This window comes from Seriola aureovittata, chromosome 9 (assembly GCF_021018895.1).
Source record: "Seriola aureovittata isolate HTS-2021-v1 ecotype China chromosome 9, ASM2101889v1, whole genome shotgun sequence".
NCBI classification, from domain to species: Eukaryota; Metazoa; Chordata; class Actinopteri; order Carangiformes; family Carangidae; genus Seriola; species Seriola aureovittata.
The window spans coordinates 6,768,910-6,784,524 of NC_079372.1; the positions used below are offsets into that span (position 1 = coordinate 6,768,910).

General features: G+C 42.6%; 1 protein-coding gene across 10 annotated transcripts in view; it reads right to left on the reverse strand.

Moving 5' to 3' along the window:
• Nucleotides 1-71: 71 nt before the first annotated feature.
• The window catches only part of LOC130174418 (neuron navigator 1-like), a 98,395-nt gene continuing 82,851 nt past the window's right edge, over nucleotides 72-15,615 (reverse strand). For 5 of the 10 annotated variants that reach the window (XM_056384214.1, XM_056384213.1, XM_056384222.1 and 2 more), the window contains 23 exons: nucleotides 15,009-15,530; nucleotides 14,158-14,199; nucleotides 12,893-13,041; nucleotides 12,596-12,775; nucleotides 12,409-12,488; nucleotides 12,222-12,245; nucleotides 11,936-12,013; nucleotides 9,975-10,061; nucleotides 8,982-9,090; nucleotides 8,774-8,895; nucleotides 7,150-7,334; nucleotides 6,883-7,045; nucleotides 6,568-6,766; nucleotides 6,394-6,482; nucleotides 6,182-6,280; nucleotides 5,886-6,057; nucleotides 4,979-5,244; nucleotides 4,723-4,874; nucleotides 4,559-4,630; nucleotides 4,245-4,450; nucleotides 4,004-4,122; nucleotides 3,703-3,891; nucleotides 72-2,782 (listed from right to left, as the gene is read on the reverse strand). In XM_056384214.1, coding sequence (XP_056240189.1) covers nucleotides 2,687-2,782; nucleotides 3,703-3,891; nucleotides 4,004-4,122; nucleotides 4,245-4,450; nucleotides 4,559-4,630; nucleotides 4,723-4,874; nucleotides 4,979-5,244; nucleotides 5,886-6,057; nucleotides 6,182-6,280; nucleotides 6,394-6,482; nucleotides 6,568-6,766; nucleotides 6,883-7,045; nucleotides 7,150-7,334; nucleotides 8,774-8,895; nucleotides 8,982-9,090; nucleotides 9,975-10,061; nucleotides 11,936-12,013; nucleotides 12,222-12,245; nucleotides 12,409-12,488; nucleotides 12,596-12,775; nucleotides 12,893-13,041; nucleotides 14,158-14,199; nucleotides 15,009-15,530 — 3,400 coding nt within the window. In that variant the 3' untranslated portion in view covers nucleotides 72-2,686. The remainder of the gene's footprint in view (nucleotides 2,783-3,702; nucleotides 3,892-4,003; nucleotides 4,123-4,244; nucleotides 4,451-4,558; nucleotides 4,631-4,722; nucleotides 4,875-4,978; nucleotides 5,245-5,885; nucleotides 6,058-6,181; nucleotides 6,281-6,393; nucleotides 6,483-6,567; nucleotides 6,767-6,882; nucleotides 7,046-7,149; nucleotides 7,335-8,773; nucleotides 8,896-8,981; nucleotides 9,091-9,974; nucleotides 10,062-11,935; nucleotides 12,014-12,221; nucleotides 12,246-12,408; nucleotides 12,489-12,595; nucleotides 12,776-12,892; nucleotides 13,042-14,157; nucleotides 14,200-15,008; nucleotides 15,531-15,615) is intronic. The other 5 variants (XM_056384218.1, XM_056384221.1, XM_056384216.1 and 2 more) reach the window with 5 other exon arrangements.

The following is a 15,615-nucleotide window of genomic DNA, read 5'->3' on the forward strand; positions in this document are numbered from 1 at the left end:
CATGGTCAGAACAGTGATAGTGGCGCCCTCCGGTGGATAACATAATGAACGCACAAAACAAAGACAGGTAGTGATGTGAAGAATGGCATGATTTTATTGTGTCCATTGCTCAATGTTAGACATATGGGATTTGATGTGGTTATAGAGACATGCCATACAACCATTATTAGGTCCTCTTTTAAGCCAAGTGCTCCTTCCTATTGGAGGAAGACAATAAAACCACTGAGAACGCCCGTTTTCTGCATACAGGAGCCATGCCTTCTCTTAGACCTCTACTTTTTTCTTTTTTTTTTAGTGATTGTTGTCGCAGATGCACTGACTATTTACAGTGTTTACAATAGTGATGTCATGTACAAAAGAGAAAGAAACCTTTACAAATATTTGCATAAGAAAAAAAACAAAACAACAAATGTCTGCCCTTAAGAACAATGCAAAAAAGGAAGATATCCAGTTATTAAAAATCCCTCCCGTGATAAGGTTTAAGTGTGGTAGGTCCAATGAAGCAAAACTTTGGGAGCACACAAGGGATACATGCATCCACATTACATCTCCAGGCTAATATCTGTTCTTATGCTGCTTCCCACTCGCAGGCAACTGTCTCAAAGATGTCCAGTCTTTCACACTTGAAGTTTATGTAGATGGTGTCAAATCACACACACTCATGATACACATTCTCATCTACTGCAGAGTTAACTGACACACACGTTACCTTAACTACCAGCAATAGGCCCAAATCAATAACCCACTCCCCACCCAAATGCGGGGGCATCAAGGTGACGACATTTAAGTGACATCAGAGTAGGTGAGAGGAAGTGAATCGAGGCCTCCGTGTGGTAGATTAAAGCAGCTCGAAAGCAGCTTTAGGCCAAATTGTGTTTCAGGCACAGATAAGACTTAGGCATCATGTCTCTACTTTCCACCAGCACTCGGCTGCTTGAAAAGTAGAGGAACATCTGGACAGAATATGGCAGTCTGAGGTACTTCAGGGTCAAGGGGCACAGAGCTAAGAGGTTTAAGTGTATCTCTACTACCTACAGCTTCCTCCTTTAACACACCTTTTTTTTTTTTTTTTGCTGATTTCCTTCATATGAACAGTCAGGATGTGAGCAATAAATACTCGTTGTAATCTAGTACTTTCTATCATATATTATGTGCAAAAGAATGAAGGAAAGAAATGAGAGGAAGCCACTTGAAATTGAGATTCAACCAGTTCATACCATTCAAAACCCTTATGAAAAGATATAGAGAGCAAATGCAATGAGGAAGGAAATGGTTTTTGTACATTTTCTTATCGCTCGATGGCAGATTTTTTCACTCATGTTCACCTTCTTCCTCCAGTAAGATTATGAATGAGAAATGAAACAGTGACGACGGAAGTACTCATCTACGCTGTCTGCTCTTGCTGATAATGTTGGGTGCGTATATATATACTATGATAATTGTATGCAGATGCTCAGTGACTCAGTATAAAAACCTACAAAATCAAGATTTTCAAAGCTGTATCTTCAGCAATCACAAGATAGGTTTGTGTTTTAAAACTGATATCTAAATACAGGATAGAAGCAAGCACAGCCAGAAATGGTAGGCCGTTTTGGCAGACTAGATAAACAAGCAGTTTTTGAGTTTTCTCTTGTGTGTTTAAAATACACTATGTTGAGTCTAGGGTCAATGTCTGTGGTTAGGATCAGTGTATTTACTGGAGTAAACCACTTGGCTACTGAGTCAACTAACGATGACATTTTACTGCACAGACTGACCCTGAAACTGATTCATTTTTCAATTCATCATTCACCCATGCATGTTACTCCTACACCTTCACAGGTGTGACACTTGCTCCGCCTATGACTCAACGGCTGCACCGAAAAGAAAAGAAAGAAAACATTCAAGGCAATTTTTGTTGTTGTGTTACTGAGTGTGTGTTATATTTTACCGAGCACCTTTGATAAGACGAAAAGCACACCAGGAGGGCACTGAGGCAGGAGTTACTGGATGCTGCCATCTAGAGGAATTTTTAATGAACTGCTAATGATTTGGCCAAACTGATAGTCCAACCCCCCCATTTGATGCACCGTCACTGACACAGCCGCCTTAAATCCAATTACCACGTGTAGAAAATAAAGTGCATTTTTTGGCTGTTGTTGAGTGATGCTCTGACTTTTGGGGAAATCAGACTCTTTTACTTCTGAGGTGAATTTCATTCGGAAATGAAGCACGTGCCTTCTAAGAAAAACCAGTAAGCACCAATAGTTGTAGTGAAAGTTGTGGCAGTCAAACACAAACAAAAGAAAAGGGAACAAATGGGTCTTGATCAGTAGGATTATAGGTAATATTTTGCATCATACTATTCCGGTTACCATGCACTTGCAGATTCAACAATAACCTATCTGGGACAAACTGGGGGCAGAGAAGAGACAAATCAATATCTTTCCCTGACATGATCATCACAGCTTCCTATGAAAGCAGTTGAATTGTCTTTCCAATGTTGTAATACCAGGGCAGAGCAAACCCTTCGTCCATATTCACTCTCTCTCTCTAGATCCTTTACATTTAGCTTTGTAACTGCTCACTGAGCACACAGTTAAGTTCATTATCGAGTCTTTAAAGTCTCATTGGGACTGCATTCGCTGTGTCAGCCGTAATAAAGAGTCCATAGTTCCATAGCTCGACTGACAGTCAGATGTTATCCTCAGAGTGTAGCCTGCAGACTGGGATCCAGACTGCCGTCCCGCTCTGGAGACTCGATGTAGTTGGCCGACTCCTGCAGCTTCAGCAGCATGGCCATCTGGTGGAGACAGAGAGGCAGAGTGAGTCAAACTGCGGATTAACAGACATGTTTTGTCTTCCAGGGTTAGATTTGGCTTGGCATGGATGACATATTTCTTGAAATGCATTTCACTAGAGTAAACTTAAGTGTTATGACAACTAATGATTCATTCTGTTATCCATTAACATGCCAAATGTTTCTATGATAATTGAGATAATCTTTTGGCTCATGAAATGTCAAAAAATTAGCGACAACTGCCAATTATTATTTTCCAGAGTCCAAAGGGAACTTTAAATACTGGTTTAAGAGAAGACACTTTTGGAACTGCGAGCGTGTATTCGTCTCACAAGAAAAGGCTGTATGTGAGAAAATACCAGATTGTCAAATTGACAAATCAATGTGGGACATTTTCTGGTAAAACCTTACTGGCTGCTTCTTTTATTTTGCGCTGTTCTGGAGCTGATGTGAACCATTAAAGCTCAAGAGGAACATATATATATATCGGTCACTGTGGGAAACTGTTTTTCTTTCGCTCGCTGTTTTTACCAGGCTATAGTCTCTCATCCTGTGTGTGTGTGTGTGTGTGTCTGATAAAACAGTGCTGCACATTTTACACCAGCTTTTTAATGAAGGTTAAGACCTAATTTCCTCAGCTGCAGTGGTCAGTCTACAGTTAACAGCTTTCATTTCTGTCAGTTTCAGTTCCCTCTCGCTGTTTTTTTTTTTGGTTTTTTTTGCCGCTGAACAGGAACACCTTAAAATACAAACTGTGTGTGTGGTTCTGTTCTTCTTTCATTTAACCTGTGGTGCAGTCTTTTAGTAAATAAGAACACAGTTTGACTGCTCAGTGCCTATAATCCTCTTAGTCTATTATCAGAATTATTTCTCAGTGAATTTTCTCGGCCCTTAACTTGTCACCCATCTCAAGAGAAACTCACCAGCGGGTCTGACTCCAGTGTGCTGGGTGGAGGTGTATCTTTGGGGGGCTTCTTCTCCTCACTGGCTGCACCTATGCTGGGGGGAGGTAGGTGAAAGAGTCTGGACTGGTCTTGCTGTGCATTGGGCCAAGGGAGGGTGCCTCTCACCCACTCCACTGGATCCTCCCATACTGCCTTCTGCCCGTGGACCTGAGGGAACAGATTGAAACGTATGTGAAACAACATGTCAAGAGTGAAGGAGGTGACTTCTTGTTGTCACCATTAATGTTGCACTCTGCAGGATGTCTGTGTCTGTGCTCACCTTGATGCCGTCTTTGGCTCCCTCTTGGAGGTACGGTATGATGGAGTGGTTCCACAGGTCAATAAACCACTGCCTGAACTCTGCCACTGATACTGGGCAGGACAGGAAGAAGCAGGGACCTGGGGGAGGCAGAAATTTCTTTTAACTGCTTTCCTGAGTTATTTCTCACTGTTACAGATCCAGCTATCCCTCCTGTTCCCTGTTGTCTACCTTTACTGACCCTGCGTCCTCTGTATCTCACCTATAAGGAAGTCTGAAGTGCTGTGTTTCTCCAGAAACGCGTGGAGGTGGTACCAGAGTTGAGGGACCCAGTCGAGTACGCGGAGGAGAGCTTGGTGGCATGTGGAGTCCTTCTCCTCCTCCTGGTAGGCCTCCACAGCTTTACGGTGCAGGTACCTCAGCAGGAACCCATTTGCTGGTTCCACGTTGTTGGAGAACATCACCATCCTGTGAACATATGCAAGAAATGTCACTTTTTGTTAGCTTCATTTTTGTATTTAATAGTGTTTCAAAGTCAGAGGAGGCATTGTAAACACTTTCTGGCTTGGTGCCCACCTGAAGCTGAGGTGCAGTCCGTGGTTGGATGACATCTTCACTGGCTGATTAGTCGTGCCAATGATGTATGGACTGAAACATCAACAGAGGAAATGATGTAAATCATGAGCCAAATCTTATTTGAACTCTTATGTGAAATACTGTAATTGTTTGAATCGACTCACCATTTGTGATACTTGCAGGTGAGCGCTCCGTTAACAAGCTCAGTGATGGCTGCAGAATCACTGATGTCATCTATGATAACAACCAGTGGCATCTCTCCTCCACTCTCTCTGTCAATCTGATTCGCCAGGTTGGACAGATACAACTGCAGATCCTGTGACAACAAAGAAAGGTGAATGTATCATTTTCAGAGTGTATCAATCAGTATTAAGAACTGTTTATGATAAAAGAGACTTCAAAATAATCCTCATGTGCTACCTTCTGCGACTGACGGTGCATGTTGAAGGTGACAGCGGCGCTGCGACCCAGGACACAGGTCTCATGGTCGGCCTCGGACGAGTCGGTGCGGCTGCGCTGCAGGAGGTAGTGGGCCAGACGCTGAGCTAGGTAAGTCTTTCCTGTCCCACTGGGCCCAGACAGAACCAGACGCCTGTGCTTCAGCAGCAGGCTGATGTAGTGCAGCATCATGGGCTTAGGAATCAGAGTCTCAAACACCAGTGAGTCAACACATTTTTCTCTAAGACCTAAAGAGAGGCAGAAAGACACAGGAGAGGGGGCGAGGGGGAGCAAGGTTTTTTTTTTGAATGCTTTAAAATGTGTAAAGCAGGACACAATATATAGATAAAACATCATGTAGATGGTTTTATGTAGATTCTGTATATAATTTACAATCACCTTGTCCAAAGGATCCTTTATGTTTTTTTAATTTGATTTCCTACCATCTGGGCCAACAGCCCAGCTTATACCCAACTTGAAATGTGCTTGAGGTACATAATACATCAGAATTAACATCAAAAAGTCAAAGTCGAGTTTCCATCACAAGGCAATGCAGGGACCGTTTTGAAAAAGAGGTTCCCAAACAGGAAACTTTTTTAATGCAAGACATGAACAAATCCTGAGAATCATTTTCACAATGTCTTCTGTGTTCGATTTCCTTTTTATTTATTTCAACAGCTGACTCTTCAGGATGTCAGATGATCTTAAATCACACCTGCATGCACCTGCATTACCAGGAGAAGTTCACCAAATTTTGACAAAACCATGATGATTGTTGATTTGTAATAGCAAAGTGATTGAAACAAGTGGCTGCTTAGAAGCTTTTGAATAAACCAAATCAAAATGTTTGACAATATTTGCCAATTAGACAATATGGACACTCACTAACCTTTCAAGGTGACAAATATTCGAGCTGAACCACTGCTGAGACAACGATATGGTGAGGCTTGAGGTTTGTCCCCTCCTATCACCCTCTGCCCTCCTTGGGTCAGCTGGTACGTATGCAGCGAATCACAGGACAGACCCAGGCTGGCTGTCGGGTCCACTTGAGTTAGATAGTCCTGAACAGAAGAGAAAAAGAATTCAAATTACCAAAGTTAAAATGTGATTTACGATCTATCAAATCACAGCTAAACTATTTGTTACAAATGTCTACACAGTGAAAGAGGATGATTACAGACTTACTTTGAAGATCTTAGCTATGAGAGAGTCGAGACAGGCCCAGTCAGTCCTTGCATTGACGGGCACTGAGCCCAAGTAATACTCCTGCTGCTGTTTACTGTCCTACAGACACAGAGGGGGGAAAGAAAGAGTTCACAGTTTCCAAACGGTTCAATTTAAAGCCAATGACTTTAGTTAGTTATTAGTTATTGTAGCTGATGGTGTTCAGTGTTTACCTCTGGTTGATCTCCAATCCGGACCAGTACTCGTGCAGTCACCTCATCCCGCTGGGAGGAAACACTCAGCATTTCAACTGGAGACACGTCTGAAAGAGAGGAAGAAACGGGATGAATGACATATAACTTCTTCATACATATCACATATCGGAGAAGGTTCTGTTTGTCTCTTACCTGGATCTTTACAGTCATTCAGACTGAGGCTGAAGGACTTGGTGAGGGACATGCTCATTGGCTGCCTCAGCGAGGGCCCCAAGAGAGAGGCCAGGCCTGAAGGCTGGGAGGTGGAGGAGGTGGGACCAGAACCTGGGAGATTGAGCTGACTTCCTGTTTTCAAATGGTCATTCTCTGCCTTCAAGTTCTCCACCGTTGACTAAGAACATGGGCCAGTAAAAACTTTAGTTATATTTCCACACAAATACAATATCGTTCCTACATATCTTTCGGATATATACTTATACTGAACATGCACATAAAGGCAAAACAAACCTGCATGTTGTTCATGGCTTCTCTGAGCTGCTCCAGCTGGTGGGCGGAGTTTAAGGCCTCCAGTCGGATGTCTGTCAGTTCCCTCTCTTTCACCCAGAGTTCTGAGCGTAGATCTGATACCGCCGTCTCCTCATTGTCCCCCTCTTCTGTAGTCTCCATGATGCTGGAGGAGACAGGATGCGCACATCAGGACCAGACACCCGTGAAGACTAAACTTGCTATTTTACTGCTGAGCTGAGAGCTCGAGTAAGGTGTTTAGATACTTACACAGAGGAGGTGGCAGAAGCTGAGGTTTTGAGGGATGAGAGCTCGTTCTCCCCTCCTTCTCCCCCCTCATGAGGCATCTTTGGGGAATTGGGAGCTGAGGAATCCGGTGTGGCAATTTCCTCGATGTCTGAGTAGGTTTTGGAGCCTTTCTTAATGCTAAATGCCTTGTTGAAGGAGCTCCGCAGCTACATAGAGAGAGGGGCCAGGGTGAAGGAGGAAGAGACAGACAGACAGACTTTTGAGCTTATATTCAGTGGTTGATTGTGATGTGTGATTTATTTCAAAGAGGATGTGTTAGGATTGTTAATTTGACACATGCTAAACATACAGGAATAGTTTGTCTTTTTTAAAAGTTTTTTTACAGCATGTAACTCAATGCTAACCGCAACCTGATTTTTGTGTGGCTTAAACAAACAAAAATGTAATGAGCTTCATTGGTGCAGATTTTGTTACCTTTGGAGAGAGCCGGGATACCTTTATCCCCCGTTTCCAGTGGTTATGCTAAGCTAAGCTAACCATCTGCTGATGATAACTTAATATCTAATGGACCAATATATGAGTGATATAAACTTTAAACTAGAAAACGAATTTCCAAAATGACAAACTATTCCTTTCAGTCATTATCTGAAAACAGGCCACAGTTACTGTCAGTATATGTGTTTGCAGATTTAGTTCCCAACAATGACTGTATATAAAGATGGACGACATGACAGTTCCCCAGTAGTGAAGCCAAAACATCACAATTGGCCCCCGGATGGCTGGCTGCAGTATAGGTCATAAATCCCGCCCCTTCCATGTTAGCAAATGGGACATGGGCAAAATTAACAAATCAAAACACATCAAAAACATTTTTTTTTTTTTCCCAAAGACGGTTTCTGTCATTTTAGGTGTCCTTATCACGCTGATGCTATAAAACGGGAGTATATCGTCATGATTTGGGTCGATCAATTCTGTGGCTCCACTGGCCGAGAATATGGCTCCAAATGAGGTCACCAGCAAAAGATGGCAGTGGCCGTATCTGGGATATTTTGGCCTCTATCTTTCTATACAGTGGGAGGAGATGTGTTGTCCATCTTTATATACGTCATTAGAACCTGGGTGAGTAAGCGTTAAGTGGTCAAGCTGGATGTTGGTCCAGATACTGCCTGCACATATTTTCAACTGAAGGATAAAATACACAATAAATAAATGGTGTAAATGAAGGAAAAAATAACTGAAAACCGAAAAACCACCTTTAGTGGAAGATCGTGTCTACTGATTGCCACTTTTAACTGAATTACAACCATACATTCAATCTGAATAATGACAGAACAGGCAGCCAATCAGTAGCCTAGGCAGTGAATCAGCAGAGATGGAAGGTACTTGAATATTATGTTGAAGTTTTAGATGGCCCATCATGCTTTATAACAGAGACTTATTGAGGCTTTATAGGGACACAATGACAGCACTCACCTCAAAGACCTAAAACAGCAAAATAACACAACACAGAGGAGGAAAAGACTGGTCATACTTTATTTTCCATGCTGCTTTGTCATTATCATGAAGGAGAACAGACTGAACACAGACACACACCAGGCTGTGAGAGTAAAACACTGCATCACAAGCAGAGTGCATTCATCCTTACCCAGCTCTTTTTCTTCTTCTTCTTGGCATCTTGGTCCTTCAAGCTGCCAATGCTCGACATACTGGTCAGGCTGTTAAGACTCGAGATGCTCTCACATGAGTTCTGACGTCGAATTCGCAGGTCTGGAAAACAAGAATAGTCAACATCAAAACACTGGCAGATGTGCAGAGAGGCGGAAGAAACAGCATCAGCTGGTAAATCTCCAAACCTTTCATGTTATCTGGGGTGTTTAAAGCTCCATGTATGACAGCCTGGGCCTCTTCATTCCTGGCCTTCAGAGACTCGATGGTCTCCCGCAGCTCCAGCAGCTCTGAATCCTGCACAAACATTAAATTAATAAATGACTGACTGAATTTAGATTTTAAAGATGCAGACTGGTTTAAAAGTTTCATCATTTTTTAGGGCGTACTACTGCCTGATGCTTTAGTCAAGCACTGCAACTCAAACCCGCAGTACAAGGTCATGGGCTTGACCTCCGTCACGATGTTAACAGTTCAAAAGGACAAAGAGTCCAGAACAGCTGAGCCTCTCTGTGCCGCTTATTGTGCACTAAAGTCGATCCCACTCTTCTATAAATGGAGCCACCGGGCCCATCTCCTCAAGGTTAAAGAGCCCGTGCTCCAGGCTGAGCTGCACAGGTCAGTGCGCTGGCACGGACAACAAAGACTTTCTGGAGCGGTCTAGACGGGGCTTTCAGTGGGAGCAGCAAAGCATGAAGCACTGAGAGAGACTCCTCACTTCTACACACACACACACACACACACACACACTCACTCACTCACTCACTCACTCACTCACACAAATACACACTGAACATCGCCTCAGGCACCGATCAGTTTATTCGCACCAAAACGATACAAAGGCAGAAGAATGCAGGAATGTGATGTTTGCTGTGAATCCACGTGCAGATGTTTTGCACTTTGAGCTCATTCTTCAGCCCAAAATGAATGTCTTTTTTTTGTTTTTTCATTGATCCGCTTTCCTTTTCTCACATAAACCCTCCCTGTGTAACTGCAGCCTCGGCCTCTCACCTACATTTAGCTCCTCACTGCAAGCTGTGATCAAAGTCACCTCGCTGCATGTTTGCACAAACGCTGCCTCCCCTTAGCTCACTGCTCACACGTTGTGCACAAATGGTGGCATGCAGCTGGAATTCAGTTTTGTGTGTATTTGAAAGTGCGGCTGTGTTGGGTGGTGTTACCTTCTGCTCATGGCTTATTGACAGACTCTGAAGCCGAGTTGTCATCAATGCCAAACTTTGCTCAAATGCAGCCACCAGATTTGCCTGCTTGGAAAAAGAAAAAGCATAAATTCAAGATTAAAAACACAAGCAGACCCTTTATATATGTATATTTGTAACAGGAAACTAGCAGGATATAAATGTACTGATCCTTTTTTTTTTTATCATTATTGATTCTGAAAGAACATCAGAAAGCACATGGAGACTGGCTAGAACTTCACACCTATTCAGGAACACATTTTACATCTGCTTTGACTTTCATTCCTTGTACACAGGGTGTTAAAAAGCTGAATAACACACAAAGGCTGAAAAGGATGTCTCCTGGGGAAAATTCTCCTCCTCTCTAATCTCTCTCTCACACACATCCACTTTAGCTCAGAGGAGGAAAAGAAAATGACTTTCCATTCTCTTTTTAGAACGTATTAATACGTTAAAATAATGGATACAGCCCAGTCATTAATTTAATTATACTGTGATGTGTGCATGTTTTGCCTAATAAGGTCAAACAATATGGAAAAAAACATCCCAGGGGAAAACACACACACACACACACACACACACACACACACAGACACACACACACACACACACACACACACACACACACACACACTTGATTGATTTGTACTGCATAATGCCTGTGTTGTATTCACGCACTTGGACCAATGAAAACGCTGACAGGGTGGTCATTCAGAAACAACCTTTCAGAGTGGAAAGAAAGGGCGAGGCACCTGTGTGTGTGTGTGTGTGTGTGTGTGTGTGTGTGTGGTGTGTGTGTGTGTGTGTGTGTGTGTGTGTGTGTGTGTGTGTGTGGCTAAGCTAAGTGGCTTGGGGAGAGGTTCAGGAGGAGGTTAGCATTATTCAGGCCCCGCACGGATAAGAAATGTGCTGAGACTGCACAGAAATGATCTATGACTGACATACCACAGCTTGGATAATAAATCTCTCTCCGTGTGTCTTTATGCTAGTTTATATGAAGGGTAGATTCCTTGACTTGTGTGAGAAGAATGGCAGCAAGAGGTTTGGATGAATGGATAAAATAGTGAAAGGCAAAGGATTGAGGCCTGAACCCACTGACTGGCAACAAAAAAAACAAAAAAAAAAAACAACCACAGCTGCAATAAACTGGTATTCTAACCTAATCTGAAAGAGGTTCAATGCAATTGTTTGTTTTTACATTAAAACAGCTTAACTAAAATTCTTCTAATCATGGGGAAAAAAAGGCAAATGAAAGGAGCAGTAAGAAACAAAAGAACAACAAAGCTAAAGGCACCCTGACATTGATCCTTCTTTGCCTGCCATCCCTTGTCTGCGTGAGTATCAGTTACTTCAGCCTCAGGGCTCATGCGATCGAGGTGGACAGTTCATCAAGATGAGTGACAAGTATTGGGGTGTAAAATCAGAGGGAGGGGCTACTACTAATTCTTCAGTTGCCTCGAGGTAAAAGGTTGCATATTGTAGCTTAAAAGATAACATGACAATGTCACTCAAACACAGTAGCGTCTGGTTGCATGGAGCTGCGTTTTTCCGCTTTCTTATCAGATCATTTTTTACTTATCTAAGCTGAATTTGCTGTTTTCAGACATTCTTGCTTTTAGTATATGGTTGACAGTCTCTGGCTGTCTTTTGTTTTGTTCAGTGTTTTACATAAAAAAAAAAATGAAATTTCAAAGCTACCAATGGTGGTATGTAGGTATTTTCATTGCTAGGAAGATGTGCACAATGGAAAATTTAAGAGTTGAATTGCACTTGGAAATAAAGTGTTATATATCTTTAAGAATACTTGAAGACATTAAATTAAATGAATACATCTGAATTTCATCTGAAATCTCGACAAACTTACAAAGAAAAACATGTTATTAAAGCACTGTATGCAAGTGGTCATGTCATGTTAATGAGGTTAGCACACAAACACTACATACGTTTGCTGTCAGCTGTGTGGTCAGGTTAGACACCTTCTCCTGGGACGACTCCAGCTCTCTCCTCAGCTTGCGGATTTGCTGTGAGGAGAAACAAGAGAATGCTGTATTATAAAAGGTCATTAAAGCTGACAACGGCTGACATTACATGAGTGACTAGAGTGGATGGTGCTCGTGAAATGAATAACAAGACTTGTTCGACCACAGAGCACAGGGATGAGAGGGATGGATGAAAGGAAAGAAAGTGATGAAACAGAGGAGGAGAGACTGCAGGAAAGAAAACACTTACCTCTCCCTGAATCCTTTCCTCAGCCTTTGGAAGCAGGGGGAATAAAAGTCAAGATGTTAGATAAGACACAGAGGGAGAGGAGAGGAGAGGAGAGGAGAGGAGAGGAGAGGAGAGAAGAGAGGAGATGTTTCCAAGGGAGAAAGTCTTGTTTTTAGTATTTACTGTTCAAAGTATTCAAAGTATCTACCTGAGTCTGCATGCCGCCCACACTCACCGAGGAGTAGCTCGACGAGGCGTTGGATGCCAGGGAGAGTACAGAACCATGGACTGAAAATGAAAAATCAAGAGCAACAAAATAAACCAATTAGAGAGTTGCCCAACAACACCTAACAGAACATTACATAACAGATATCAAAATCACTCAAAGGACTCACCTTCATCTGACTCTTTGTCCCTGAAGGATCCGGAGCGAACCATTCCCATGCTGCGGGGACGCTCGGCCAGCGACAGTGTGCTGCCCAGTGGAGACGCCCCGTACAGCTCCATGGAGGCATCGTGTGTTGGGATGCTGTTGGATCGAGTCATCCTTGGAGGACCGCCAACAGGGCTGGGTACTAGTAAGAAAACGATGCGATACATGAAATTACACCAATCCGTAAATAAGAGTAGCACTTTTCAACTCAGTATATATATATATTAGAGTGTGTGTCTACGCTCAGATGTATACATACCCAGACTTGTCTTAGAGGTGCGGGGCAGGGAGGTGGGTGAGGACATCAGTGGAAGAGTGAGCGAATCGGTCATACTGAGAATAGTGTGAGAGTGTCTCCTCTCTCCTTTCTCCTTCCCTTCCTCCTCAACCTGGGAGGCACCGCTGAAACTACACAGACAGAGGACAAAGTCAGTCATGTTGTGGTAAAAGTTTGTGTACTAATGGCAAATAAAGAAACTGTCGCTCATTGTAGACTTGTTGTTATACATTAAAATCCATGTACAATGCTGTGCACACTCTGCGGACATTTGGCAACATCGTGTTTAAAGTCAAAAGAAAGAAGAGTTCTGAAAAATCTGTCAAGCCCATACAATTTCTTTTTCAGTCATATGCAGTAAAGCCTTCACATACAACCCCTGGGAAATTGTCTAGTTTTGTAAAAAAATCAACTATTTATACGTTTAGAGTGTTAATTGTGAACTATGTCCGCAACAATTAGTCAACTGATCGATACGTCAATCGACAGAAAATAAATCTTCTACTTTGACAATCAATCCAATCTGTTTTAGTTGTTTTTGTTGTTCCAGCATGTGAGGCTTTACTGCTGTCATCAGTTTTACTTGATAGTAACATGAATATCTTTGGGTTTTGAACTGTTGGTCAGATGAAGCATGAAATCTGAACATGTCACCTTGGTCTCTGGGAAATAATAATCATTTCACTATTGTCTGAAACTTATTTCAAATGATAAATGATTAATTGAGGAAATAATTAGCAGAATGACTAATAGGGAAAATAATCATCAGCTACAGCCCTAATGTGCACAATGATATCTCAATATGAGATTATATTATTATACAGAATAAACATAAACAATAATAATAATTTTCTACTCGTCCCAGGGAAGATCTTTGCATGGCTCTACACCGCATAAACTGTACATTACTCAGAAGATGTCCAGTGAAATTCTGCTTTACATACACAGCACCAGTATCGGAGTGGAAAGACACACAAAATGCTGCGAGTATGACACAAATGAGATACAATTTTGAGGGGACTAAGGCAGGGTTGTGGAATACAAGTGAAAGGAATGATGTCTAATTGCCCTGAGGGCAGGATTAACACAGTCTGTCATTCAGAACAGATCTTATCAATGGGATCTCTGTATGTGTGCAATTAAAAGACTGTGCCCAAATGGCGTCAAACAATCCCAGCCTGATGGTCTGGTGTATGACGCGTGGAGCTGTAGTACGTGTGTGTGTGTGTGTTAAAGGTTTAACTTACCTTAAACCTTTCTTTGGCAGTGTGTTTCTGTCTCTCTGAGAACTGTGGAGATTAAACAATGTCATTATATAACCACTGGTGCAGGGAGTTATTAAACTCTCAAGAACAGGCAGCAGGCACAAAGAGGCACAGTAAGACTGGCAGACAGCTGGTGTCAGCCAGTAATTATGACTTCAGTCAGTGGGGCCAGTACAACACTGATAATAGGCCTGTAGTAATAACAGCCTGGTGAACCCTCAGTGTGTGAGTGTGTGTACGTATGGATGGGTGAGCATCCAAGTGGTTGCCTTTACTTGTTGTTTGAGTTCATAATGTAAGTAAGCCTTTCCATTACGACAAATGGTTATGTAATGTATGTTATGTTTCTAGAATTTGGGAAACAATAAACATCTCATATTGCACATTCTGTCACACACAGATGCCTACCTCTAAAATATTATTATTAAATATATTCTGATATATGCTGGTAATGATATAAAACCATCTCTACCAATCTATGTCTTCATTATTTATTCCTATCTCATCTTTGTAGGTGTAAATGTGCGTTCTTTCTTGCTCTTCATAAATGCCGTTGTAGTAAAAATACTCCTTTTTCTGTATGCAGAGCATTTTGTCGTTAAATGCCAAATAGATCATCTTTTCACCTGCCCACTCTTAACATGAGGAGAATGTGTGATTGTAGTGAAAAAAAAAGTGCCTCCCCTGAACAATGAATGATGCTGGTGTAGTTCCTCAGCTAACCAGTAGATGGAGCTACATGGCAGTAGTAATGGAATATGGATGAAAAAAAAAAATGTCTGCTTTCTGATTGGGTTTCAAATATATGCATGGCTAAAGATAATTTAACTCACCTGTCTGTGAGAGTCAGCGTGACTTTACTTCCAGAGCTCCAGCTGGCAGGAGGGCCTCTGTCTTCCTGTCTTTCTTTGTCTCTGGACTCTATGGTGGTGTAGCCTCTCACCAAACTCTCCCGCTCTCTAACCTTCTCCCTCTCCTGGGGCTCTGGAGCCAGACTCATTTGGAGGGGCAACGACTCCATGCTCCGATGCAGCCCAGACAGACGAGGGTAGAGCAGGGGAGAGGTGCTTCCTCCGCTCCCTTCAACTCCGAGTGAAGAGACCTGCCGGGGCCCCAACCCTATCCCAGAGCTCGAGAAGCAGGCCGAAGAGTTCACGTTGAGTAATGGGGCAGGGCTGGGGGTCAGGCAGGAGCCAGCGGAACTGCCTGCTGAGCTAGCCAGGTCCTGGAGCTTAGAGTAGGGGGGAATCTTTGGAGGCAGGGAGTCCTGTACCCCGACCTCCAGGCTGTTGGAGTTCAGCTTATCGAGCTGGGCCATGGATGGAGGCTTCACCAGGCTGCGTACCCCAGATAATCTGAACACAATACAAGACAATGTTGAAGCAAATGCATATTCAGAATTCATCTTGTATGCGAATGTGATGGAATTGGTTGACAAAT